This window comes from Lissotriton helveticus, chromosome 12 (assembly GCF_964261635.1).
Source record: "Lissotriton helveticus chromosome 12, aLisHel1.1, whole genome shotgun sequence".
In the NCBI taxonomy this organism is placed as follows: Eukaryota; Metazoa; Chordata; class Amphibia; order Caudata; family Salamandridae; genus Lissotriton; species Lissotriton helveticus.
In genome coordinates this window covers 838,978,965-839,005,221 of record NC_136073.1, presented here as the reverse complement: position 1 = coordinate 839,005,221, position 26,257 = coordinate 838,978,965, and the positions used below count along the sequence as shown (strand labels likewise).

Genomic DNA, 26,257 nt, shown 5'->3' with positions numbered 1-26,257 from the left:
AATAAAATAAATCCAAAACATTAAGGCAAGCCTTCTCCACTCAACCACCAGGAACCATCTGCAAAGGGATCTTACACAATCAACCTGTTTTTCTTTTCCTAAAACAAAACACGTTTTTAAAATCCTTTTAAGATGATATTTAAAAGACTAACTTTGTCGCCTAACAACCTGCTAACTGTGCCTGTATCTCCTCTGTTTTTGTTTCTTGTTCTTCTGAAGAGCTTTGTCGCTCCATGGCAAGGTATGAGCAATGGAAGAAGCCTCTGACAAATTTAAAAAAAACATTCACACAAGGCAATGTTTTAAGAAGACTGACTCCACGGAGGAGACATTTTTCATTTCACCACAATGAGTAACCACACCAATGTGTAGGTATTTACTGCAGTGACAATACTTTAGAAGCTAGACACATAAACCACAAAATAATGAACATTAATTGAAATAGCAATTATTCTGTTCTGGGTTACATTAAAAAATTGCATGCATGGTCTTTAAAACAATTTATTTAAAACAGGAAAACACAAGATAACTTGTTATTTAAAAAAAAGATAACCAACATTCATAATGTGCGATACCTCCACTCCAAATTTGTTGTAAATCAAGTACCATGGTGTGTTTAGTTCACAATAGTTTGGTTTGAAAAAACAGAGTATTACAATAGATGGTATCTCCAGCAGCCGGCAACCAGTTTATTTCTGCTTCCTTATGATAATTAACAGGTCAACATTGGAGTATAAATTGGGGCATTTAAAGAAGAGTCAACATTTTTGTATTACAATTGATTTGGGTTTAAAAACCGAACCTTTCAACACGCTATACTAACATTTTATAAATTATAAAAAAAAACACAACTACCAGTGGCTTACATGTGGTTACCACTTAGGGGACATTTGGACATTAATCAGCAGATGTTACTTACTTGGGGAGCACAGTAGCTTAAAACAACTTCTCCTGCAGGCATACAATTACATTTTAGTGTTGGGAAAATATCTAGAAAGGGATATCTGAAAGGATATAAAAACAAGACTCACTTAGCTACTTGCAAAGTAAATGAAACTCTACAGTACCATCTCTGTGATCGGGGAACAACTCCTTTTTGTCCTACCCTGTGTAGTGTACTTAAGAAAAAGCCCTCTCTATGTTATTAAAACATAAATAAAATTTTTAAAAAAAGGCAAAGGCAGAAATAGGTTACAAGATTTTGTGTATTGTGCACAAAAGGTTTCCTTTGCCAGGCCTAGGAAAAAATGTTTTAAACCTAAATAAAAGCTCCTACTTTTTAAAAAAAATATTATTATTTGAGGTGAAGATGCCCTTTATGTTTACGTTCTCTCTTTTTTTTTTTTTTACAAAATTGCAGAGGTTTAAAACAGACGTTCCTACTGCCCACCCAACCTGGACCTGCCCCACAAATGCATAGTGCAACTGGGACTGAAAGAACGCCTCAATAGACCCACTAGGACCAAGTAAAATAAATAAAAGCCACTAAAAATATTTTCACAAGAAATTAAAAAAATAAAAAGAAATCACATTTGTACTCAAAAGTGAAAGACTGGGATTTTACCCTTGCACTAATTTGGAGCCCCGTGAGCAGAGCAAAGGTTCCACCTTGACCGCTTTCTACCTGGTGTACAATGGCTTTCCGGACCCCAGTGGGATTGGAATTGGCAGTATAGAATGAGGCAGTCAGCTGGACAACGCAGAGAATTGTGAAAAAACACTTGTGCTGTTGACTTAATTTATTTGGCACTTCAAAAGGTGTCAAAGAATCCTAAATGGCGGTTTTATCTCAAGAAGCGAGGAAAAATAAATAGTTTTTCTAGGGTGAGACAGAGATAAAGTGCGGATTCTGCCGATATTAAAGGGGAATGGTTATAAATATAACAATTGCTAAAATCAAAAAAATATAAGAAAAAATATATAACAATGTGATCAATATAAGTGTTCGTCCATGTGTGCAGTTGGCCTTTTGTTTTTTAAAACACATTATTTTGCCACTTACTTTGAACAGTAAAAATGGGGGGGGGTGAAATTCTGCACCGCACACTCAGTTCAAAATCATACAACTGACTTGGGAAAACTATGGAGAGACTAAACAGTATACACATAGGAGATGGTTAAACTGCAAAACCTTCATTCGTTCTGAATAATACATCAGAAGAAGTGCTTTACTACCCTGCTTGCAGAAAGGACACCCGATATGAGATTGAAAATCACATTCAGCTGAGGCTTTCTACCACAGAGATTGGATCCACTGCCTACGCTGAAGTGTTTAGCTGAAAGACCAAACCTTTCTCCAGGTGCGCCACCATTCCACCTCGTCTCTGCCATGTGTATTTCCAACAATTGCCTACGCTACACTAATTGGAATCTAAGTAAGAAGATGGTGGTATGGATGGCAGCTTGTGAGCATTATTTTCTGGCCCCATGTTGTCTCTTTCAAGGTTAGCTCGTGGGCGTCTATCGAACTACAAGAAATGATCTAGCTCTATGTCATCCCCTCCCTCTTGGCCGGTGTGCATGTTAGAGGCAACTGTTGCCTGCCGTGAACAACCCTTGTGGGGATGAACAAAGATGGAACAATCATCTGAAAGAAAAACTTCCTTCTCCATTGCATCGGCTACATTCAAACCACATCTACAGTACTTTAAGACAAAAAGAGGCCATGCTCCTTGAGCTTACAGCCAGGAATTCAGCTTAAAGTCCACGTTCACCAGATAAATCTGCGATGTCCATGTAAAACTGTCTTTCGCTCCCGGCGTAGTAAGCCCACTTGTAAAAGATTTGAGGGAGGTGACCCACAGAGAGACATCGTCCTTGATAGCCAGGAGAGTGTGGCTCTTAACATTTGTGGTTCGTTCACATTACTGGCTCGGTGAATAATCATTCACAGTTTGTTGGGTCCCATCTGAAATCGAGTATCTTCTGAGATCCCGTACTGCTCCAGAGGATCCTGCACGCCACAGATAAGAACAAGAACATGTTAGGGAAGGTCGGCAGTAGAAACAAGCTCTTCAATCACAGCGCGCTGGTTGCTGCAGGACACACATCTTTTTGGGATCCTGATCATTATGTGACCAGTAGATGCGGAGGGATAAATGACCATCAGAACTTCATGTTCAAAACAATCTGAAGTCAGTGCGATCATTAGTGGGGAAAGGACAAGTTGCAGTCCCCACTCTAATTAAGCTGAGTCCTGTCCATGTCTGAATCACATTTAAAAAAAAAAGTTCTGGGACTCTGTAATCGCATTGCCATACAGCAGAGGTGTCTACAGTGTGACATGATCTCTTGAGCCTTAGCATGTGTCCCAAAACACCCCTAAACTTCATCCACATCATCTTAGATCTTCAGCACCACATTAAAATGTGATTCCTTGGTGTTAACGCAAAAGGAGATTTTACAAGTCACCCGAGGATGCAACAGCACTGTTTGGTAGATTAAAACGACACCTAGAATTAAACCTCTAATATATTCTTTATTGTCCATCCCCACCCCCCAACCCATAAAAATAGGCTTCACATTAGAAGGATTGGACCCGGACCATTGCCCTTGCCAACTAAATGCTCCTCGTCCATGTTTTACATTTCCAGAAGCTCACCTTCCCAGTCATCTTTTGAATTTGATTGCGATAAAACATTAAGCTTTTCCTCATGAACTCGTAGCTTAAAAACAAAAGGAAAGCAATAGTTACAAAATGAGACTTCATCTAAAATGTGTACAATTGATAACCGTGTCTATTTCTCTTGGCATAATTGTGTCAGTATTATAATCATCATGACACTAATGTTCTCGTTTTGTTGCTCTACCTTCGAAAAGTTTAGTTCTTTTTTGTTTTCATAAACTTGGACTTTTTAAATGTTGCTTTCTATTTCCTTACCAATCTAGGGGTGTGGAAGGGGATAACATCCTTGTATCCCTTACTAATCGATGGAGTGGGGAGGAACTAGCATCCTTTATACCTTTGGGTTTTCCCTACTCCATTCTCCACACCTCCATTTTTAGCATGTTCCTCGACATTTTTCAGTCTCTCTTAGATAAAGCTTTAGCTGTTAACTGCTGAGACTTATTGTATCCAGTATACTTAAACTGGGCCCAACCCTGGCTAATATCCAATGGCTGTCTGGTCTATCATTTCCCAGCTGCTGATTCGTTGGCTTTATTCTCTGTTCTTGTGAGAGTATTTCTGACTCATCGTATTTTGAGGAGTTCTATCCTTCTATGGCTCACACCAGAACCTTGCCTTGCAGTGCAAGAGGGACTATTGCTGTCCTTGCCCTCGCTTATTTAAAAGCCTGCTCTCCACCAATGCTCTGGCTACCGCCAGCACAGTTGCAGACAGCCATCTTTGAATTGTTTTGGCTGTGCTTTCTAAAAACATTTTTAAATGGCCGTACTTATGTGTGCACATGCACAAAACCCAGCCAATCTTACAGTGGTTTTTGGTATAAACAATGGCAGAACAAGCACTGCATTTCTATTCTGTCTGCACCCCAGTGTCACAGGTGCAACCACTTTCCTTTGTGAATGCTTGGGTTCTTGTTGTCATGACTTCAAGCGAACCTCCTCTACCGATGTCAAGTCCAAGCTCTATTGGCTGACCGTTCCAGAGGAGGTAGGCAGCACCATAAATTGTGTGACATATTTGGTCTGCGTCCTGGCCTTTGGGTCCACTGGCACGCCTGCTCAACCCCGCCCCTGCTGCATCTTGCCAGAACCACTGACATCATGACTAGTAATGGACTGAGAGTAAGAAAGATCAAAACTGCAGCCCAGCCTCTCAAACTACTTACAGTCGTGCCTTGCATCCTTCCTATCCCCTAACAGTCATGGTAAGTGCCTTGCAGTAAATGTGCCGCAGAGGACACAGAATACTAATGGAACGTGTATTTAAGATGGACTTAATCATTTGTTATGGTTTTCATTCTATGTTCTGTGCTTTTCCTACTGAGTTCGGAGTACCATTGGTAAATGAATATTGGGACACCGTAAACATCATCTTCCTGTTATGTACAAAGCGGTAATTGTCATGGCACACAGTCCAGTGTATGTATGTATAATATATATATATATATATATATATATATATATATATATATATATATATATATATATATATATACACATACATACACTTTACTCTTATGTACACATATATCTTGTTGAACTCCATGATTTTAACCCTCCGCTAACACTTGGTTGCCTTTTACAAATATTTGCACAATCTATGGAAACTGAACAAACCGTGATCACAGTTGGCGAATCAAATGGCTGAACAGATGGGAGTCCTAATTTCCAGACTTGTCACATTAGATGTGAACAGAAAGACCATCCTATCCCACCATTTTGAAAGGCCACGGACACTACAGGCGAGGATAAAACCCACCGTAATCAAAGACAGGGGCCTACCTGGCATGGTTGAGGGCCTCGATCCACTCGCAGCACTGCTCTTTACTGCTGCACTCAAAGGTGTATTTCCGCTCGGGCACTTCCATGAAGTCTGAGGAGGTGAAAATGAGTGGTGTGAAGTGTCTTGTAAAGAAATGCATAACAAGTTTCACGCTGTAAAGTGCCTGCAACAGGTATGGGTTGTAGCATGCAACCATTTCCCAAATAACAAACTGTTCCACACTCCTCTAATCTGGCAAAATGAAGTGATATTGAGGGGACAAAAAAGTATGACGCTAAAGCGGTCAGCTCACAATGGCAGGCGCTAGACTTGGTGTCACCTTAAGGCTGGCCCTTATATAGACCTTCCAAATTCATCCCTACAGTTACCTCATACAAAATGTGCAGAGGACATCATGAGAAAGAGGTTTTACTGGTGCCACAAATAAGTCATTTGTGGCCTATGTTCTTGGTGATTTTGGTACAATAAAATGGTTCCAGTGGCAGCTGTGAGCACTTTACACATCTCACTGAAAGTTTGCCTTGAAGTATAATTTGCTTCACACTTCTTCTGTGGAGTCTGCAGTCTGTCAAAAAGCTACAGGTGTACAAAGCCCGTATTCCTGAATATATGACGATTGTCACTTTTGCAATGTGAATATTTCCTGGATTCATATTCTAAATCCTGGTCGGGTCGCCTTTAAAACTTTCTTTCTGAAGTTTCACTGGAAGGTATCTACTCCCACTTAAGCGCGAGGCGATGGTGGGCCTAGAGCTCACTTTTGACAATCCAGTAGAAATATCAGGCGATCATCACTGGATAAAATATCTTTTTTTTTTAAGCGTACTCCTGTCTGAGAGGAAATGGATACAATCCCAGTAGCTCAGTCTTTTGTGGTGAAGACGACTTTCCAGAAAGGCACTTTCCTGCTGCCACATGAAAAATAAGTTAAAGATCAGGTAGCAAATGGCAAAAAAGTACCTGCCTGTGGCAATGTTGCGGGCAAGTGAACACTGATGCGATAAGGGGGCTCACATTTGTGGCACGACCTTCAATTGTGCACTGCCCCGCTCCCAGAAGATATCTAGAAAGAATATAAATAGGAGCTTACTGTGCCATAAAGGTAGCACCACAAAAATGGTATTCTCAATGACCCGCCAACAGCACCGTGAACACTGGGTGTCTCTTTGGGATGGGAGGCATATCATACTTAAAGGATGGGGCAAAAGCAGAAAGTCAGTGAGCTCCTGATTAATGGGAATAAGCAGCGTGTTGTGCCACAGCCAGACCAGTCTTCATTACAGCAGTTGATTGCTCTTTGGTATTTCAAAGCCAGATCCTTCCACAGCTAAAGGTTTCCAGCAGCAGTGTCCTCTTTGGCCATGGCCCGCAGTCAACCAGGAGATACTTCAAAAAACTAAAGCACCCCCCCCCCTTCCTTAACAGATACTAAGACAATAACTTCCCTGCTGTTGCATATGTCACTCTGTTCCATCCCAGGAGGCTCACTCAACTGAAGTAGGAGAAGGTTCCCTTCCACCACTGTGGATATGGAAACATTCCCTCCGCCAGGTGTATTCGACAGCTCCCAAACCAGCTGCACCTGGCTCACATCTGCCCACGTAGGCATCCCATGAACATCTTGAGGAAGTTGATGAGCAAATCGTAACAGAAATAGTGTAGGTCCCTGAAAACGAAGAGAGTGAAAGTAAGGTATTTCACCATTTCCTTGTTAAAAATAAATAAACATGTTGGGCTCCGCTCCTTCTGGATCTTTACAATGACACCTAATTATTTCACCTGCAGAGGCTCAGCATTCTGAAGTCCAATAATGGTTCAGAACAACAACTTGCTGTAGTTGATGGTCCCTAAGACATAGATCCTAGTACCCTTCTTACAGGAACAAGCTCTGTTTTAGGGTTGGAAATCACCATCAAGAAAATATTTCTGCCCTTCTGCCTCAAGTCAGTACCGAGGTCTTCAGCAAGATCCTCACCCTGGTGCATGCCTTCTTGCGACAGTCCACCGATACCCATATAAGGACAATGATAGCTGTATCATTGAAACTCTGACCAGGCAGAGTCCATCGGGGTCCTGAACTTCACGCCGCCATTCAGTCTTATGTTCTAAGTGAACAGCTCCAAATCCTCCATGAAACCATCAAATGGGATCCAGTTTCAAGTAGGCTTTCTGTACTAGGAAAGCAAGCGTGAACACTGGTCATCAGATTGAGGCTACTTCAGGGAAAAGGATGCTGTGCCAGCTTGGAAGTTCCAGCGGCTGCTGAGACTACTGTCACCCCCAATTGGTGTGGGCTTCCATGCCAAGCTAAATATGCGCCCCCCCACACCACCTCCCAGCAGAGTTCCTGGGGTCAGTTTATGGATACCCGGCCAAGCTAGTCCTCGTCCTATCATCTCGAGTGCCAACCAGGAGTTAGTGTCCAATGAACCAAAGCTTCTGATCGGATGGCTGCAAATCGGCCGCAGTCAACTCATCAGAGGTCATGTGAGGAGCTCACTGTTGGGGCTACTCAGTATTGGGTAGTAGAGATCAGATTCGCGCTTCAAATTAGGCATGGTGGAGCTGAAAGGTCTTTCTTTCCATACACGTCTTTCTTGCTGTGATCAAGTCCGCTGCAGTCATGGTCGTGAACAACACAATATCCCTACCTCACACTGAAGAGCAAATGGACCCACAGTTCTACTAGCTCTGATGACTAACAGTATAGAGTGGAACGTCATTGTTTTACTAAGGGCATGGTTCTGGTGTTTTCCCACAATTATGAGTCGAGAACCAGAAAGCAGACAGCTAGATGAGGCATCACAACTATATCTCACCTAATGGAGTAGGAAATTCATATAGAAGATCCACAACTCCAGCTTTAAGGCCTGGGAACCCCCCCCCAGTCAGCTAGATTTTTATGTGACACCTGAACTCCAGGGGTAAAAGGTTTACCCCCCCCCCCTAAATGTGCAGAAGGTCCAGTATCTGGCGATGGCTCCCATTTTAATCAAGATGGTAGCTCATGTGTGCCTTTCTTCTTGGTTCTCTTAAACGTCATTCACTGGGAACATCCACCTCTGTCGTTATTACGTATGTTTAGGTGGAACAGTCATGCAAACTTCCCTACATCACTTATTATTATTAAAAAATGTTGTAGAGCGCGTAGTCACCCGGAGGTATCCCAGCGCTAAGAACCCTATCCTTACAGGTCGGTGGGCCAGGGGTGGTGGGGGGGGGGGGGGGGGGGGGAGTAAAAGAAGGGGAGGGGGAGGGGGGGGGGGAGTTCAGGGTTCCAGACGGGCAAAACTTTTATTGGGGAAAAAGGTGAGTTTTCAACAGCCTCCTAAAGCGTAGGTAGTGTGGTTCGTTTCTCAGGTCACGGGGGAGTGCGTTCCAAAGGCGTGCAGTGTGAACTGAGAAGCGTCTTCCGCCTGAGCGTGCCTTCTTAAATCTGGGGGTGATGATAAGATTCTCCTTATCCGAGCGGAGAGATCTAGAGGATTTATAAGGTTTGATGAATTTCCTGAGAATAGGGGGGCCTTGACTTTTTAACAGTTTGTGGGCTAGGCACAGGGCCTTAAATTTGACTCTCTCTCTAATTGGGAGCCAATGGAGGAGTTTTAGTGCAGGTTTGGCCGAGGCTCTGGCCGGAGTCTTGGTGAGGATCCGGGAGGCGACGTTCTGAATTCTCTGAAGCTTGTTCATTGTTGCTTCAGGGGCGCCCAGGTAGATCACGTTGCTATAATCAAGCCTAGAGAGTATAAGGCCTTGAATTAGCAGTTTTTGCTATTTGTGGGGCAAGAGGGGCAGGATATTCCTCAATGATTTCAAAAGCCCGAAACACGTCCCGGCGACTTTCTTTGCTTGCGCGGAGAACGAAAGAGCTGTATCGAGCCACACGCCCAGGCTTTTTACTTCTTGTTTTGGGTCAGGGGGGGGACCCAGACATCCCGGCCAGATGTTCGGGGAAAGGGTGATTCCTTTCTGGCCGAGGAGAAGAACGTCCGTCTTTGCTCGTTCAATTTTAAGGCTGATCTATTCATCCAAAGTTGGACCTGCGTAAGGCAGTTGAATAAATCTGCTGGTGGTTGGCTGGGATGGGATAAAGACACAACTAATTGTGTGTCGTCAGCATAGCTTACGACGCTCACTCCGAACGGGGTGATAACCTCCTCCAATGGGGACACGTAGATGTTGAATAATGTGGGGCTCAGGGAGGAGCCCTGAGGCACACCACATTGGAGGGGAGTTTCGGAGGAGCGGGTGTCGTTTTCCCAGATCTGAAAAGTACGCTGGTCCAAGAAGGACGAGAGCCAGGATAGGGCAGAGCCTTCAACACCGACTCTCGAGTCGTTTTATGAGAAGTTGGTGATTGACAGTATCGAAGGCCGCACTCAGGTCGAGGAGGATCACTGCCACTGATCCTCCTTCGTCTAAGAGTGCTCTGGCCTCCTCTACTGCTGCCAGGAGGGCGATGTCTGTGCCCTGCCCAGGACGAAAACCTGTTTGTGAGCTTTTTAGTTTGTTGTTGTCCTCCAGGAACTGTGACAGTTTCTTGTTGACCAGTTTTTCAGCGATCTTGCTGATCCCTGGGAGAAGAGAAATTGGCCTAAAATTGGCCAGGTTCTCGGGATCAAGGGAAGGTTTCTTCAGCAGTGCTTTCACAACTGCCGCCTTCCAGCTAGGGGGCACGACTCCCTGTTGGAGTGAGGCATTGATCAGGTGGGTTAGAGGGGGAACAATAATGGAAGTTACTTCCTTAAGGGTCCGAAGCGGGGCAGGGTCCCTGGGAGATCCACTTTTAATAGAATTTAGAGTATTTTCCACTTGAGTTGAATGGATGTTACAGAGAAGCTAGGGTTACTCTTTGTCACTCCTGATTTTCTCCTGAGAGCTAGCAGGAGGTCCTGCATTAAGTCTCAGCACAGAAGCAAGTCGCGAAGGTTCGGTTATTGGGCCTCGTCAACGAATACCAACTGATGCATGTCCTTTTCTAGACATCTTGAATATGGACATCTGCTGTCCAGATGGACGCCTGCAATATTTAAGTAGTGGCCGTTGGGGCCTATAGCACCAGGGTTGATGAATCATTCTCCACTTCAAACAAGGTCAATGTAATCTCCCGTTTCTCTAATCAGGCCACCCCATTTTCTTGGGATCTGAAGTTGGTTTGAACCAGACCGACATAAACCCCACAAGCCCATGGATTTCTTTGAATTTGAAGCATTTTCTTAGAAGACGTCTTTCACAGCTGCCGTAAGTAAGGCCAGTTGCGTTTGTGAGCTGCTTGCAACTGAACTCAACCTTGTGGTACAGTGGTTGCGAGGACTCTTACCAGTTGTGTCAGTAAGACGACGTGTGATTTTTAAATCATCAAGGAGATTTTTCACCTCCTACTTTTTTTTCTCCACCTCTTGGGCTGTGAATGCTATAAGACCAGGGCCTCTGGTGTCACTGCACATGCTGCACCAATGGCAGCAATCCCACTGCATATGTTTTTACTTGGAAATTGGCACATCTCTGTGCTCTGAGCCACTTTGTAAATTTTCGGGGCAGTAAGGCTGGCCAAGCTGTGACTAAGACCACAAATGCCATGCAGATAATATTGATGCTAAATTTTACTATGTCCAGACCCTCCATCTGGTCCCCGAGTAAAGTGGCTTGAGTAGCATCCTCCCAACATACACCAGCACAGGGTTACTTAGTGGGATACCCTATAAACATCCCATAAGTGCTATGCTCTGGTGGCTTCCAGCATGGGGTATGCACATTTCAGCCAGAGGTTTTGCAGATCTGGACTGAACAAGGATTGGCTACTTTGTGGACACCACCAAGTGCAGTTGACTCGCGCATTTCAGTGCAAGACATCCACTGCTTCCAGAGCACGAGGCATTCAAACCTCTAATGGTTCTGTGATGGTACCCAGAGGTGGATCACTGGAGCAAGCCTACAGACTTGGAGTAACAAAACATTTATAATCAAAACTATTTCATTTTATTTTTTTTGTTCCATTTCGCTTCCCGTTTCACCACTGATAAATCCAAAGATAATATTTCCAAACTACCCCAGGAATGTCCCGGTGCAGCGAGTTTCGTCACTTTTATCTGCGTGCGACATTCAGGGCAGCGCGCTGATGCGGATTCATTTGATCAGCACAATATGATTCAACTTTTGATGCTAAAGGAAGTTCAAAGTCCAACCTGCCCTTCCACATTCGTGCGAGTTGCAGGTTTCTCTTTAGGTCTGAGTTTGACAACAGGGAAACTACAGCCCTTGAGCTTGGAATTTCCAAACCACAAATCAGTATGGCGTAGGGCGGGCGATGGAAGAGGCCAAGTAATAATTTCGCTCAAGGTGAACTCCCTCTCAAGCAGCTTCAACATCATTTGTAAAGAGACTCAACCAATCCTGAGCTGTTGGGGACGTTTTATGGCAGACAAGGCGAAAAAACACCTCTGCCAGCATTAATACACACCACTGAATCTCTGCATTCTGGCCAAGGGAGCGAAAGCTAAATAAATAAAGCAAAAACCTCTAGCCCCTGTGGGAGTCTGGTGGGGAAATACCTGGTGGCCTTCATGACCCTTCCCCATACCTGCCAATGACAGGCCACGTCTCACATCGGTCACTAAAGAGATGGCCTGGGCCTGGATGGAGGAGCCAAATGAAAGGTGCAGAGCGCATGCGCGCCAGAGTCAGCATTTAAATGTCCTCCGTCTTTGTTTCTGACCGCCCAGGAGGAAAGCAGAGGCATTCCACCTCAGTAGTCAGACACAATGCCCAACTGAGCTCACGCTGCCCAGGAAAAGCGCTCGCCTCAAAGAAAATGCATTCAGTGTCAACAATCTGAACCGCAAGCGTGCATGTGGACCATTCTAGAGTGACCAACATGCAAAAATACTCATTAACTTCCGTGATGAGTGTGAACTGGTCAGTGTGGGTCACATCTTTGAGCTTCACGGGAGAAGGTTCTGTGTACTTGACTGTATCTACTACAAACCACGTGGATGTTGGGACATAAACCTGCGGGGAAGACCCCCCCCAGACCCCGAAATAATGCTAAAACATCCCAGAGGGATCCAGTGTAAACATATTCCTGGATTCATAGATGTTGGCGCTTCAAAAGTTATCTTCAAGGCGCAGCACCCTCTGCTGCCATCTGATGTGACCTGCAGGTCAGAGTACAAAATAAGCTATTATTTACAGTGCTTAGAAGAACACTGCTGTATTGAGCGCTATGCAAAGAGCAAACGCGCTCAATCCACGTGGCCTACACTGCCAGAACGAAGGTGCAGCCGAGAGAAACAACCCTATTTTGTTCAGGAGTGAATGCGGCCTCGAAGCAGGCCCATCTGCGGCGCCCACAAATAGCCGAACGGCCTTGAGTGGAAACATTGTGTGCCTCTCACAGCATACCTCTGGTACAACACAGGCTTGTGTGATGAAAGAACCACGGGGATGTGCACAGTGGGAGCCCCCTTGAGTTGAGTGCCAGCTGTAGGGCTGGGCACAGGGGTGTAACAATGGTGGCACTACAGTAGAGACAGCTACGGGGGTGAGAGCCAAAAGGCTCTGGATCCACACTTCCGATTACAAATAAAAAAACTAATAAATAATCTGAAGTGTGTAGAACTAGTATGTGCTGGGTCTGAAGGTCAAGAAGTAAACACCAGAGGGGCAGGAAAGTGTAGGAGGGCAATGACCTCCAGACAGGAAAGAGTAAAGTGACGGGGGGGCGATGGACAGAGGGGATCCTCCCCACCAATGAAAACCAGCATTGGCTGCAAAAACAAATAGGTCTGGCCTAGGAAACCAGTTTTTTTTTTTCTTAATTTTCATTCAAGCATATGCCACAGGCATTAAAAGTATAAAAGTAATACAAGTGAAAATGTCACCAGCTAATTGTGACGTGTATATATATATATATATATATATATCTTGTTGCTGTGAGTGTTCCGACATTAAAGATTCTTGTCTGGAACCACCCCTGCGTGTGCAGCATTCTTTTGGATTTAATATCCTGTGAATCTGGAGCTGTAATATATATATATATATATATATATATATATATATATATATATATATTTGCAAACAAAAAAAAATAGGTAAAAATGACATCTTAAATATAAATTAAAATAACATTAATTGAAAGCAGAACTAAAAGCGGAGATTGGCCTGATCAGCTGTGGCACTTAAATATATATAACAAAGGTGGCGATAGCACCTCGGGCATTATGGTTATATCAGGCTTTCCACTGAACAGATATTTTTGGTTTTGCTAATAACTTGGATACCGTAGAAGAAATATGCACTGGACTTTCCATAAAGAGAAAACATTTATCTACTTTGTTCTTTTGAATTGTTTAGGCAAGTTTCGTTGAGAACAGCCAAGCAGGGGCCAACAACGCGGTGTGTCCTAAACGTGAGTTTTTCTATTTTAAGTCTCATGTCAGCCTCTGCTCCTCGATACAGAAAAAGCAGCTTAACGGAATTAGAACCGGACATTAAAGTAAACATTTACTTAAGCAAAGCGCCTTTTCTTGGTTTGGTGCAAATTCATTCAGTAGTCAGCGAAAATAGTGTTTAAAAAGTGTTCCGATCTGGGCAGGGGAGGGTTACATTTTGGAGTGTTATCCGGACCTTTAATACGCAGATGTTCTGTGCAGTCACAAATCCTACAAAAATAATAAAGGAACTCAATTTGACTAGGGAGCTTAGCATAACTTCACTTTAACATTTAGTTTTTGCCAGTGAAAATAATATATTTTATGCAGACACCTGGTATACAGAAGAACAGATTAATAGAGCACATTGGTGGACTTAAAATTCACGTCAGACCCAGCTGTAGACGGGGTAACTGATATTTTGTGCCAGGTGGTCTTTTCACAGGTTTTTCACACCCAAACCACCACAAACGATGGTATCTAATTTCTATCACAAGCTATGTAGAAGTTCCTAAAACTAAGAATTCCCATAAACTTCTACCAAGTGGTGCCTATCTGCACATTGTCGTAATTGCATTTATATAGCGCTTTTTCAGCGATTAGCATGCTACTCCGGAACCCATAAAGGATTACTGGTGAATTAGTATAGAGAAATATGAAAGTAAGTTGAGTGGTGGGTATTTTAGTCAGTTATTAGGATTCAGAAGGATAGTGGAGGGATAGAAGAGGGAAAAAGGTTTGCATTTATATAACGCTTGTACCCCTGATGGGGTGCTGAAGCTCTTTTTCGGCGAGTAGCACGCTCCTCCGGAACTCAAAGGATTAGTGGTGAATTAGTACAGTGAAATATGAAAGATGTGTGCTGCCCTTCTTATCCACACTTGAATAATAACCTTGGTGCAATCATTTAGTGCCTTGGCAGCATTGTCAGCCGCAGTCCATCATCTATGCTCAAACACCTTTTTGATTGCGGTCGATGTTTTACAAAATCACTGAGACGATCTGACCCGGTGTAAACAATGTACACCTTTTTAACGTTAGAGAGACAAATAGTTCTGATGGTTTGCCGGGTTGCGTTGATCTAGTTTACAAATAAACATCAACTTTTACACTACTTCAATAAATCTTGCTTGATAAACTGGGAACTTAAAACGATAAAGAAGGTAAAGTCAAAACTCACAGATGGAAAAGCTGTGGTCCTCTTCCTGGATGATCTTACAGTTTTCCAGCAGTAAGGCACCAATAGGCTGCAAGAGAAAAACATAACAAGAAGTTAAATGGCCACAAGAGAATATTTGCTTGATGTAGGCCTCAAGTCCCAAGCACACTGAAAGAAAAGTTGACCTCTTTTGTTGCTTACCAGGATCTTGCTAGGTTAGGTCAATGTGAAATCAAAAAGTTGCCGATGCTGCCAAGTAGCTGTCCTTGTACTAACATACACGCTGAGAACAGCTACCCAATATTATATTATTCACATTCCAGACAGAGGTCCATTACAATAACTTTCACACTAGGAGCCCTCAGTCCATCAAACATGAGACCTGATATTAACCATCCTTCAGACTAACATCTAACACTCACCCCACTAGAGAGTGGTCTATCAGATTTAGGACTTCTAGTAGGTCTTGGCAGACCACCCCAAGACCAGCAGAGGCAAGCTCGCTAGATTTAACGATTTCCGTCTGTCAGACCCAAAGTGAAATGCCTGCCAGGTCACCAGCTCATGATACACAGATAGCCATTTGTTTTTCCTTCAGTAATCTGGTTGGCCTGATCTACATAATCTGTTCTCTCAAGCACTTATTTACTCCAAATCTGGGACTCAACATACTACCTTCCTCCGCAGACAGGGAACTCATCTTTAGTCACTGCACTAGCCAACGTGCCACTTCCCACAACAGAGCTATCACACACTTGGCCAAGACCACTTAGGTGCAGTCTGAAAATCTTACCTCTTCTTCATCTGTGCGGAAGTAGAAGAGGAAGTTCACAACTAGTTTGATGAGTCGTTTCTTGAGAACTGAATGGAAGCAGAAAATAAAAACAGGATGAAATTGCAAGTGTGGCTGACGAGAAAAAAACAGTTTCATTCCAGGAGACAATGTAGGCACTTTGCAGCTTTTCATCAGAACCACTGGTGCCCATCCAAGATTGAAAGACACTGCAGACCAGAATCATATAAGGACTCCTGTATGCATGCTTTGTCAGAAATACAAAAAAACAAGCATTGGAAATGCAATAGGTCTCGCAGTAGAAAAGTTGGAGCTATTGGTTTTGTAAATGACAATTTTGTTTTAATGTGTTTGTCTTGAAAATAGCAAAATTAATAGCTTTGTCATTTACAATGCCAATACTGTAAACTTTTTCAAATGTGACACCTATAGCATTTGTAATGCAACATGTTTTGTATGTACGTGACTTAGATGTATTCATCTAACAAATACAAATGTCTTTTAAATTTTTTAAATAATACTGAAATAAAAGTTGTTGTAATTTATAATAGCAATAGCTTAAACTATTGTAAATAACTTTTGTGAAGAATATGTTCAGTGTATTTTATTGTGACAAATCCAAGAACAAAGGTGAAATATTAACATATTTTTGTGACATTTGTAATAAAGCTTGAAACATTGAGAGACCATATTTGAACCAGTTGTTGTTGAATGGTTGCACAGAGTGATGCTGCGAGGGTGATAGATAGGTAGAGTGAGGGCCATAGGTAGAGTGAGGGCCATAGGTAGAGTGAGGGCCATAGGTAGAGTGAGGGCCATAGGTAGAGTGAGGGCCATAGGTAGAGTGAGGGCCATAGATCGATAGATTGAGCGCACTGTTAACTGTATGTTGCTGAGAATCGGCCTGTGGGTTCACTGCTGAACTCTGAGCAGTATTTCAGTATAGGGTAAACAGCCTGCCTATAATTCCATCCACCTTCATTGAGAGGGGGGACTCAGGCATGAGGTTTGTGGCAACACAGATTACAATTCACCTAGATGTTACGGTAATTTGTCTAGTGCATTAATCCCACAAGAGGGTATCCATTCCTCCAGAATCAATGTCCTCCCACAAAACACTGCATCCAAGTCTCCTGTTCTTGCGTTCACATTGTTGTGTTCTAAAAAGTATTCCTATAGGAGCTGCATCGTTTAATACAGAAAGCTCGGGGGTGGGGGACTGGGGTCATATCGTGAAATACAATGAAATGCCCTTTAGCTGGTTTTGGTAAAGCTGCTCTGCTGTTCCTGCATACATTATCTCTTAAAGCTGCGCTGCTGTTCATGCATACATTATATCTTAAAGTGTATGAGTTGTGGTATACGCTGTAGACAGTACAGATAGTGGTTTCTTAAAATGTACTGCAGATGATGCAGTTTTAGCAATCCCCGGTGCATGGACTCGTTCTGAGCCTGCACATTAACATAGGTCAAGACCACGAAGTTCAACTTTCATTTGTACTGCCTCCATGTCAAATGAAGCTTAAAATGTATACTGAAACAAGGCTTGACAACTGACATCCTCAGCTGTACAAAACAATACTGCATTTAACCCCTTAAGTGCTGCCGTCGGCCAACGGTCGTCACGGCCACTACCTCCCCAGTGCTGCGCACGACCGTTGGACGTCCATTCAGCACTAGTTCCAATGGACAGCGCAGCACTGGGGAGGTCTATTTACAACGCTTTAAAGGGGTTAATGGAAACATGTTGAGATGTGCTTGTTCTTTCCCCCAAGGTGGAAAACACATTATACCAATGCACACTTCACAGAATACAAGTGTTAAGTTCCTTGTACAACTGCCTGGCTACAACATAATCCCACACTGCTTTAAAAAACCTGCAAAAAAAACACTTCATTCTGATGGTGAATGGCTCATTCAAATGACCGAGGCACCCTGCAAGGGATGGATCTTCTTACTACTGTTGGCAGGGGGAGAAACAGAAAGGCATGGGGAAAAGCAGAAGGGTAAATGGAGTGAAAGAACGGCAGGGGAGAAATAGGAGCCTTATTAAAGACAGAAAGGCTAAGAAGAAACAGACGGGCAAGGAAAGTGACGATGGGGCATTGAGGAGACGGAAGGGTATGAGGAGAGAAGGGTATAGGAAAAACAGAATGTTGGGGGAAGAGACAGGTGAGGGGAGAATCATATGGTTGTTGAAAGAAACAGAAAGGAAGGAGGCAGTACAGAAAAAGAGAAGTAAGAAAAGGTCAGGGTATTCCTAGTTTTCATCCCATTCATAGGGGCTGCACGTAATTTTACTGTTTATGGGCGGGGTGGGCTCAGTGCGTGCACCAGAGCACACATGGCGGTGGTACGGCGCTCACAGAGCTGTGCACAAGTGCTCCTATTCACAAGGGCTGTGCGGTTTTTTACTGCTTATGGACGGAGCATGCTTGGTGCGTGTACCGGAGCACACGTGCTAATGTGTACATCGCTCACAAAATGGGCGACTGCTCCTGTTCACACACGCTGCATGTTATTTACTTCCTGCCAAAGCAGATGCGGGCAGGAAATGTGCAACTAGGTTCAAAAGGAACAGGGGAGTCATGGTGCTTAATTCCGGATAACCTGAAACACTCACTAAAACGCTTGTTACCGCTATTCCTGGAAAAATTAGTCTACATCATTGCTCAAAATATAGAACTGGCCATGACGTCCCCCTTTATCTGAAGGGACCTGTGCTTGCGTAGAACATACATTTCTGTCACACAATTTTTTTTTTTAATTGAGTTTATGCCGGACGCGTGCAATTCCTGATCTGACAGTGCCTCCGTTTTTAACGATGATGTTTGGGTACTGTCAGACCAGCACCTGGCCTTTCTAGTCCGGTCTGAAAACAGGCATATAATCTCAGCTCACGTGTTTGGCTGTAGCTTTGTTAACACACGTCCTGGTGAGTGAGTGTGGAGTCTCACTGCCCTGCCTCTTGGAGTTCATTTTCTGCCTCTGCTCACTGATGTCTATCCCTAGTTGCCTGGTGCTTTCCGTGTGTAGCCATTTCCAGGGGCCTTCTTGCTTGCATACAAAACAAGATTGTAAAAAAATATCACATGGTTATTTTACGATGTTGCTGAGGGCGATTCCGGCAACACTTTGGTTTGGGTGAAATCATGGACAGGAGTAGGCACGCAACTGCCATGATTTTATGTTAAAAAAAAAAAACAGCGAGTTGGAGCTGCGCAGAACAAAACGTGCAAGCCCCATAATTTAATGTAAAAATAAATAAACAAGTTAAGAGAGCTGCACACCCATCCAGCGAGTGGTGGGTGTGGCCCCATTGTGTAATTGAAAGCAAATATAGCGTGCTGCAAACACATCCCGCCAGGTACATAAAACCGAGCTGGCTGCATGAGCGAGGGGGTTGGAGAGGGGAAAAGCGAGAAAGGCTTCTGGCTATAGTGAGATTCAGGGCTGCACCGATTACGTTACACACAGGGCACAAGTCCTAACAAGGAAGCAAAGCAAACAGCCGGAGACGAGAGAAAACGGCAGGAATCGAAGTAAAGAGGAGGATGCAAGGAGAGGTACAGAGGGAGTTAGCATAAAAGGAGACACGGCCGGCGGCCGTGAAACTGAAAGTACGGCCGGCCGGCCGTGAATAATTAGGGGATGAGCGCACGCTGAGAAGCTGCCTTTGATGTGGTAATGCGAGGCAGGCAGGCAGGCGGCTGGTGGCATTGTGCACACGCTTTTTAGGGCTTGCGCTTGCGCAATGACCTAAAAAGCACATGCACTTCAAGAAATCGCCAGTGGAATCGTGCTTGGGTAAACGCTGTTTAAGCCCCTATAGAGCTTCGCCAGCTATGCGCACAGCAGGCGAGCCCTAAAAATACAACAAGCACTGGCGTTGCCAATAGGTCTCGCAGTAGGAAAGTTGGAGCTATTACAATTGCAAATAACAATGCCTTTTATTTTTGTTTTCATTTTAAAAACATAAAGGGCTTTGTCATTTACAAAACCAATAGCTCCAACTTTCCTACTGCGAGACCTATTGGCAACGCCAGTGCTTGTTCTAGCTGCCATTACCTCTTTTTGCTCCCCACCCCATCTCTATTTCACCCTCTCTGCCTCTCATCTCTCTATACCTATTTTGTTTCTACAGCTCAATTAAAGATGCAAATCCAGGCACTGTGTGCATACGTCCTCTTTTGATATTATGCCCTTGTCATGTAAGTAGCCAAAAAGCTACTCTTACCGTGTGTTTCCTACAATGGGAGGAACATGACTGTTAGACACAGAAGTCCGCGTGAAAGATTGTTGCAAGACAATTTTTTTTAGATCAAGCAGGAAAAGAAATGCCACGTGTTCAAGCTTTCTTTTCGCACTATGTGGCTGGGACTCCAAATAGGGGCCCCTAATATATATATGGCTGGGGACTTAAAAAGTCCTTTAGGTACTACTGTTTAATAAAAAGGATCAATATGTATTTTGAAAATTGTCGGTTTGGGAGGGGCGTCAAGGTGACGCAATTGAGACCCAGTCAAGGAGTACTTTTGCTCTTTTGATGTGAATGACCCAATGACCTAAAAACTGCTCAAAATCTCCCTCCCCCCCCAAAAAAATGTATCTAACTTTCGAAAGTTACCTAATATTACTTGCGCTTGCTGTTTAAATGAAGAGTTAATATGTATTTCAATGTTTACCATTTTAGAACAGAAAACTGAATAAAATATTGGCTGGTTTTTTTAACGTGTTCAGGAGGACTTTCTCGAACCCACGACGCTGAATCAAAATTGATGTAAACAGGTAAAATGATTTTTCAACTCACTACTCAGTGAACCACGTCATTGCTAAATTATTTAATTAATTTGCTTTATGTCTGCAATAGTCTTGTGGAGAAATAGCGTCACGCGCCTGTTTCCTAGAGTTTACATTCGGCGCTGAGTACAAGTGTGTCAGCAGCGCGCGCCACGTGAAGTGCTCGCGCGCTCTTCAGCCCGTTAAACGCACTCACCTGATACAGAGCAGAGGCTCGCCAGGGCTCACGTGCATTCTTGCTTGGGCGATACACGAGCGTTCGAGCACTGGATTCAGTGTAGGCGTCGGGTGCAGTGCATACAGAAGGGACGGTTTAAGGCCTCTTCAGTGTTGTGAGCAATGGACAGAGTGGGTGCAGTGCGTGAAGCGGATGCTGTGTGTACGCAGCGGGTGCAGTGCCCGTCATGAGGGCAGGGTAGTCAGCTGGTGCGGTGCCTGTCGTAGGTGCTGTGTCGGCAAAACGTGGTGTGCAGCCCAGGGTACAGCTATGGTGTGAGTAATGAGAGCAGAGTGTTTTAGCATCTTCAGAGGGTGCGTGTGGCCAGGCAGTGCCAGTACGGGGTACAGTATAGGGAGCGTCCACCCAGTGAAACAAGTCACCCGGTGTTAGTGTTTGGGTAATTGCCTGTCTAAGGGGCAGGCCTGATAAATAAACACGCCGTTGTCCAGAGTCGCCTGCAACATATCAAAAGCCCAGAGTGCGCTGACAGTCTGTGAATGTAAGAACAAACAAGCAAGCGTGGGGACTGACGACAACTGGTTGGCGGTGTGTCTATGATGAGAATTAGCATCGAGCTTGCGAGGTCACACGGCGGGCAGGGGAGGGGGCGGAGCGGGGAGAGCGAGAGCGGCATGTGGGTGTGAAGAAGCCGGGCCTTTGAAGTGAAGCTAAGCTTCACTTCAAAGGTGTCGGAGGAATGCGGGCGGCTGTGCACGCGCTTTTAAGCTCAATGCACATGCGCATTGAGCTTAAAAGTCACGGGCACTGCAAGGAATCGCCACGATTCCTTGCTTGTTAGTTAAAGCGTGGTTAGGCCGCAATAGGCTCGCAAGCTCGATGCGCATGCGCATCGACAGGCGAGACCTAAAAAACGCACTGTATCCTTATGCGCAAGAAAACCTACTCACGGCCCTTGATGGTCATTTTAGATCTTGCCAAGGCCTCTTGTTGAAAGAAAAAAGTTTGGATGGCATCCATCACAAAAAGATTATTTAATTTCAATTTAACATGCAACGAGTCATTCCCTTTTTTGGGAAGAAGGAATAGGAAAGATCCCAAAAATGTCCACTATGAGGTAATAAGGACCAGTGAGTTTTCTTTTAGTTTTTAACACCTATATTGCCAGCAGCTTGTAGCACTTTGACATATCCCCTCCCAGTCCAGGAGCAGGCTGAGGAGCAAGCACGGTCTAAATAAGGTAATCCCACGTTTTAATCTTTATTAATTCCACTTACGAAATATTGCCTAGATTTACTGAAGCTAAAATGTTTCGGTTTCTCAGTCAAAGTGTTCACATCTGCTTCTTATGCCAGTGTTTTAATTCTGGGTGGAAACCGCCCATTGCTTTACTCAAAAAAGCGTTTGCTGTGATTCAGTCTAGGGGCCAGTGCCAATATGCACTTCATTCATTTATTCATTGAGAAAGGGTCGCAGGGGTGTAAGAAAGGTTTATTTTGCACTGTGTATTCCAAGTCATTAATTGCTCTCGTTTTTTAATTTGATTTTTTAGGGTTTGTTAATGAATGCTTTTAGAGGTTTTAAATTGAAAACCTTGACATAATGCAATAATATGGATCATTAATTATGCCAGCTGCATACATCACTGGTGGCTTCATTTGACCTTCCCATTCAGCACTACATGAAAAGAGTGTTCTATTTTGAAATGAGAAGTAATTCAAAGAGGCGGAACATAGACAACATCTAACTTTGAAATAAAAAGTTCATGATAACCAATGGCGGAGATCTGTCCCGGATGGTGTGGGGGAGCATATCTCAAATAGTTCCTTTGTTGGTAGTACTGGGCATCCAACATATGGTGAGGAGGGACAGATTTTCAAGAGATCTACATAATATTAACAAACATACAAATATTTTAAATCCAACTCATTTTCATGATCATGGATTACCGTGAAACCTGGCATGGACCTACACTTGATTCCCCAGGATTAAAACGTGTGAAACACTTATCATAAGAGTAGATGTACATACTGTACACTAAACCATACCGCTTAACCTCTAATAGCAGCTTTGGGGGTGAGAGCCAGACCTCTATAGCACCATCTACGTCACTAGACCTTTGACATTACACATCCTTTGCCTCAACAACAAGATATGAAGTCATATGACCGGTCACGTCACAGGAAGTGACATAAGAATTTGTGGGTTGAGCTTCTCGCCTCCAAGACAGCCTGAAAGACTGCTTGGGGACCTGTTGAGCTAAAGACCCATCTGACCACACAGCTGGCGCTATAAAAGCAGATTAGTAAATGTCCCAGCTTCCCTCAACAACATGTCCCCTGCTTTCTTTCTGGCTGTGTCTCTGCTCTAACCACTAGACACGGCCTCTTGGCCATAACTATTAGCAAAACAGTGCCCCGTTACACCTCCCTTTCCAAATACCACAAGCATAATCTGAGACACACAAAACATTAAGTTTTGCCCAAGACAGGCTTTTTTTTCCCACTGTGCGGCTCCTGGCCTACTTACTGGTTTTGGCCAACGCTTTCTTTATATGCCACAGTATTGAAATTGTTTGGTGCAGGCTAACAAATACCTTTCCTCAAGAAGAGCATTCGAAGGTGGGACTGATGAGCGGGCGGCTTTCCAACAGCCCCAGACATCTCTCGGCCCCCGCGGCGTCCCTGCCGGGCCCTCCCCCGATGGTGCTTAGAGCCCTCCCCTGATAAGGACGTGTTTTCAGCCCCCTCACGTCAAAGGAGCCTTGTTTGCAAGTGTCCCCCACAAGAGTCTAATCTTTCACAGAAGGCTTCAAACACGCCCTGCGCGCCAAATCTGCACAAACAGCTGCCCGTTCTTAGCCACACTGACAAAGCCAATAGGAACATTTCTTTTACATATGGTTTGGTGAAGATGCACACTGTATGACGCCCAGTCGGTCGGTGTGTGAAAGCTGGTCGGTGAGTGAAAGAAGGACGGTCTATGGAAGCCGTGTGTTTGTTGCTGGTGCGTGTGTGCAGTGGGGCCTGTATATGTCTGCTCTGCAGTCTGGCGGGCACGTCCTGGCTGCCTGTGGGTTTCCTAACCTCCTTGCATGAGTATTCTATATGTCCACCCCCCGTGCCAATGAATCCATCTGTTTGGTCTATGAACCCTGGGGGAGAGGGGAGGGGGAGGTCTCTTGGGGGTTTTCACTGCGTGCATAGGTGCATGCAATCACCACCCCACATTTTTGACTCATTATTTAAATATCATTTTGTCCTCAAATTATCCTCATACTTTGCACTGCTGGCGAAGCTTGGTTTACCGATATGACTGACTGCCTCTGCCCGTAGGAATACAAGTGCTCACGTCTGCATACAAAATGCAAGTCAACCCCACGGGCTTTGCCAAGGATTGCTGTTCACCAGTTTCCGGTGTATACGGCGCGCTAAACTCTTCAGAATCACACCCGGGGGCGGTCGCACACCCGGAGCAGCTCAGCCGGCCGGGAGGGAGGGGGTGCTCGCGCTCTCCTTCCTTTATAAACATCAGGTCCCGCCGAAATAAAAGTAACTCTCACACACCTCGTCAGGGGTAATAAGCGATAGATAAATGCAATTACAATACTCTTCGCCATAAACACGACGCACTACCAGTTTAGCCTCCACGAGGGAGTAGCGTGCTTCTCGGCCTCACACACGTGTGAATTCTCTCTCACAAGTAAAGGAGGAGCCTGCGCACTTCGGCCCCCGGCGCGGCTGGTTCATGAGGCGCGCACTATTGAACGTGCAACCGCACACCACCGGCGGGTAGTGTGCGCCCACTCCTCACTGACACAAGTGCACCAGCAAAGCCCCCCATGCCGCCCCCGCCAGGACGGGGTCTCACAAGTGCTACTCCGCGGCAGCTCTTTCGAACCACAAAGATGGCAGGCCTTCTGAGGAGACACCAGCGCGGCTGCTATGAGCGATTTCTTAATAAATGTTTATATGGGCGGGGGGAGGGGGCGGAAAAAACCCAACGCACCTTTAAGGCCAGCCGCCTCCTCCTCGTCGTCCTCATCTTCCATTTTCTTGCATGCAGATCCCGGCTCCCAGGCGCCCCTCAGCCAATCACAATGCGGCATCAGCGTTCTGATTGGTCTGAGTAACGACTGTCACCAGTGGGGAAGATGCAAAGTGCGCAGGACTGTTTGGCCAGCCCAAGATGGCCGGCCAAGCAGCCCTGGCACTTAGGGATTGTGAAACCACTCCTCCCCTTGCGCTGGCCGACCCTACCCACGAGTCACTGACTAAAATGGGAAAACTAAAATGATAATAAGGATAGGTTATTATCATTTTATTTTTCCTTTTGTTCAGTGAGGCGAGGCTCCCCTGCCTTAGCGGAGGAGCCACCACTGTTAAATATTACACCCACGTGTGTCATTTGGACTTAAGACATCATGGCTGCAGGATGATGACACCACTTTGCATATGTGCTACAAAACCTGAAAGGGAAAACTTTGGAGTACCGTGGAGCAGGGGCACGAAGGAGGCATGTTCCTTCCACACCATGCTGTTAAAAAATAAAACTATTATAATGCAACGGACCACATGCTGTGGAGGCAGCTTCACAGGTGCATGGCTTGGACAGGGCGGCAACAGAAGTCCCTAGGGCAGGCCACTGTGCCAAAGATTTATTTCACCTTTGTTTTTAATAAAACTTTTTTTTAACTATTCAAATGTTTTTGAGTCAATACATAAGAGGTTATGTGATACCAATGAGGAAAGTATAGGGTAGTGAAAACAACATCAAACACAGGATAAACCCATATATTAAATAACGTACAAAGGATCTAAGATTAGTGGATTTATGGATACACTAACTACCGAGTGAGCTTCAATCTATGAGGAAGTTACTGCAGTGTGAGTTATACCCATTATAGTTAGTCAAGTCTTTAGTGCTTTTCTAATAAAGAGGTGAAACGTTCATAAAACAGGTTCTGTAAGACACGGAGTTCCATACTGTCAGTATGAGAACAGAGCGCTCTTCGGCCACCTTGTGTTACTTTCCTGCAGTGAGCAGTAAAGAGGCGTTATGTATCTTCCTGGCAAAGCAGTCTGTCCAATTTGTGAATTGTTAAATTTTGCCCCTGCGCCAACACTTTGTTTTAATTTTAATACAGCATGGGTCTAGCTCAAAGGAGGAGCACACAATTTACATAAAACGTCTGTACTGTAGTGAGGCATTTCCTACATTTGGTGATGGGGTCAAACCAGAATTAGAACGCAAGTCTTAAGGATCCAGTATAAACAATTTGGCGTCCAGAGCACATCACTAAAAAGTGTGCAATGAGCACACATTTATAAAGCATTTCGGGTAATGTAAGTGGGTGTATATTTGTTGATGTACAACGCCTCCCTCCCAAACAAACATACACTCGTAGGATTACTATGGTGTAAATCACAGAGGCTCATAATAATTATAGCACACACTGTACTGTGAATAGTACAGAAATAACCTCCTG

At 44.4% G+C, this 26,257-nt stretch overlaps 1 protein-coding gene across 2 annotated transcripts in view; it reads right to left on the bottom strand.

Annotated features, from left to right (window-relative positions):
* Positions 1–485: 485 nt before the first annotated feature.
* The window catches only part of PLEKHJ1 (pleckstrin homology domain containing J1), a 45,670-nt gene continuing 19,898 nt past the window's right edge, over positions 486–26,257 (bottom strand). The window contains exons 1-6 of one of the 2 annotated variants that reach the window (XM_078670693.1): positions 24,778–24,867; positions 15,792–15,859; positions 15,020–15,086; positions 5,410–5,500; positions 3,602–3,665; positions 486–2,953 (exon numbers count right to left, since the gene is read on the bottom strand). In XM_078670693.1, the coding sequence (XP_078526819.1) occupies positions 2,888–2,953; positions 3,602–3,665; positions 5,410–5,500; positions 15,020–15,086; positions 15,792–15,859; positions 24,778–24,820 (399 nt within the window). In that variant the 5' untranslated portion in view covers positions 24,821–24,867 and the 3' untranslated portion in view covers positions 486–2,887. Of the gene's footprint in view, positions 2,954–3,601; positions 3,666–5,409; positions 5,501–15,019; positions 15,087–15,791; positions 15,860–24,777; positions 24,868–26,257 lie in introns of those variants that run through there. The other variant, XM_078670692.1, reaches the window with a different exon arrangement.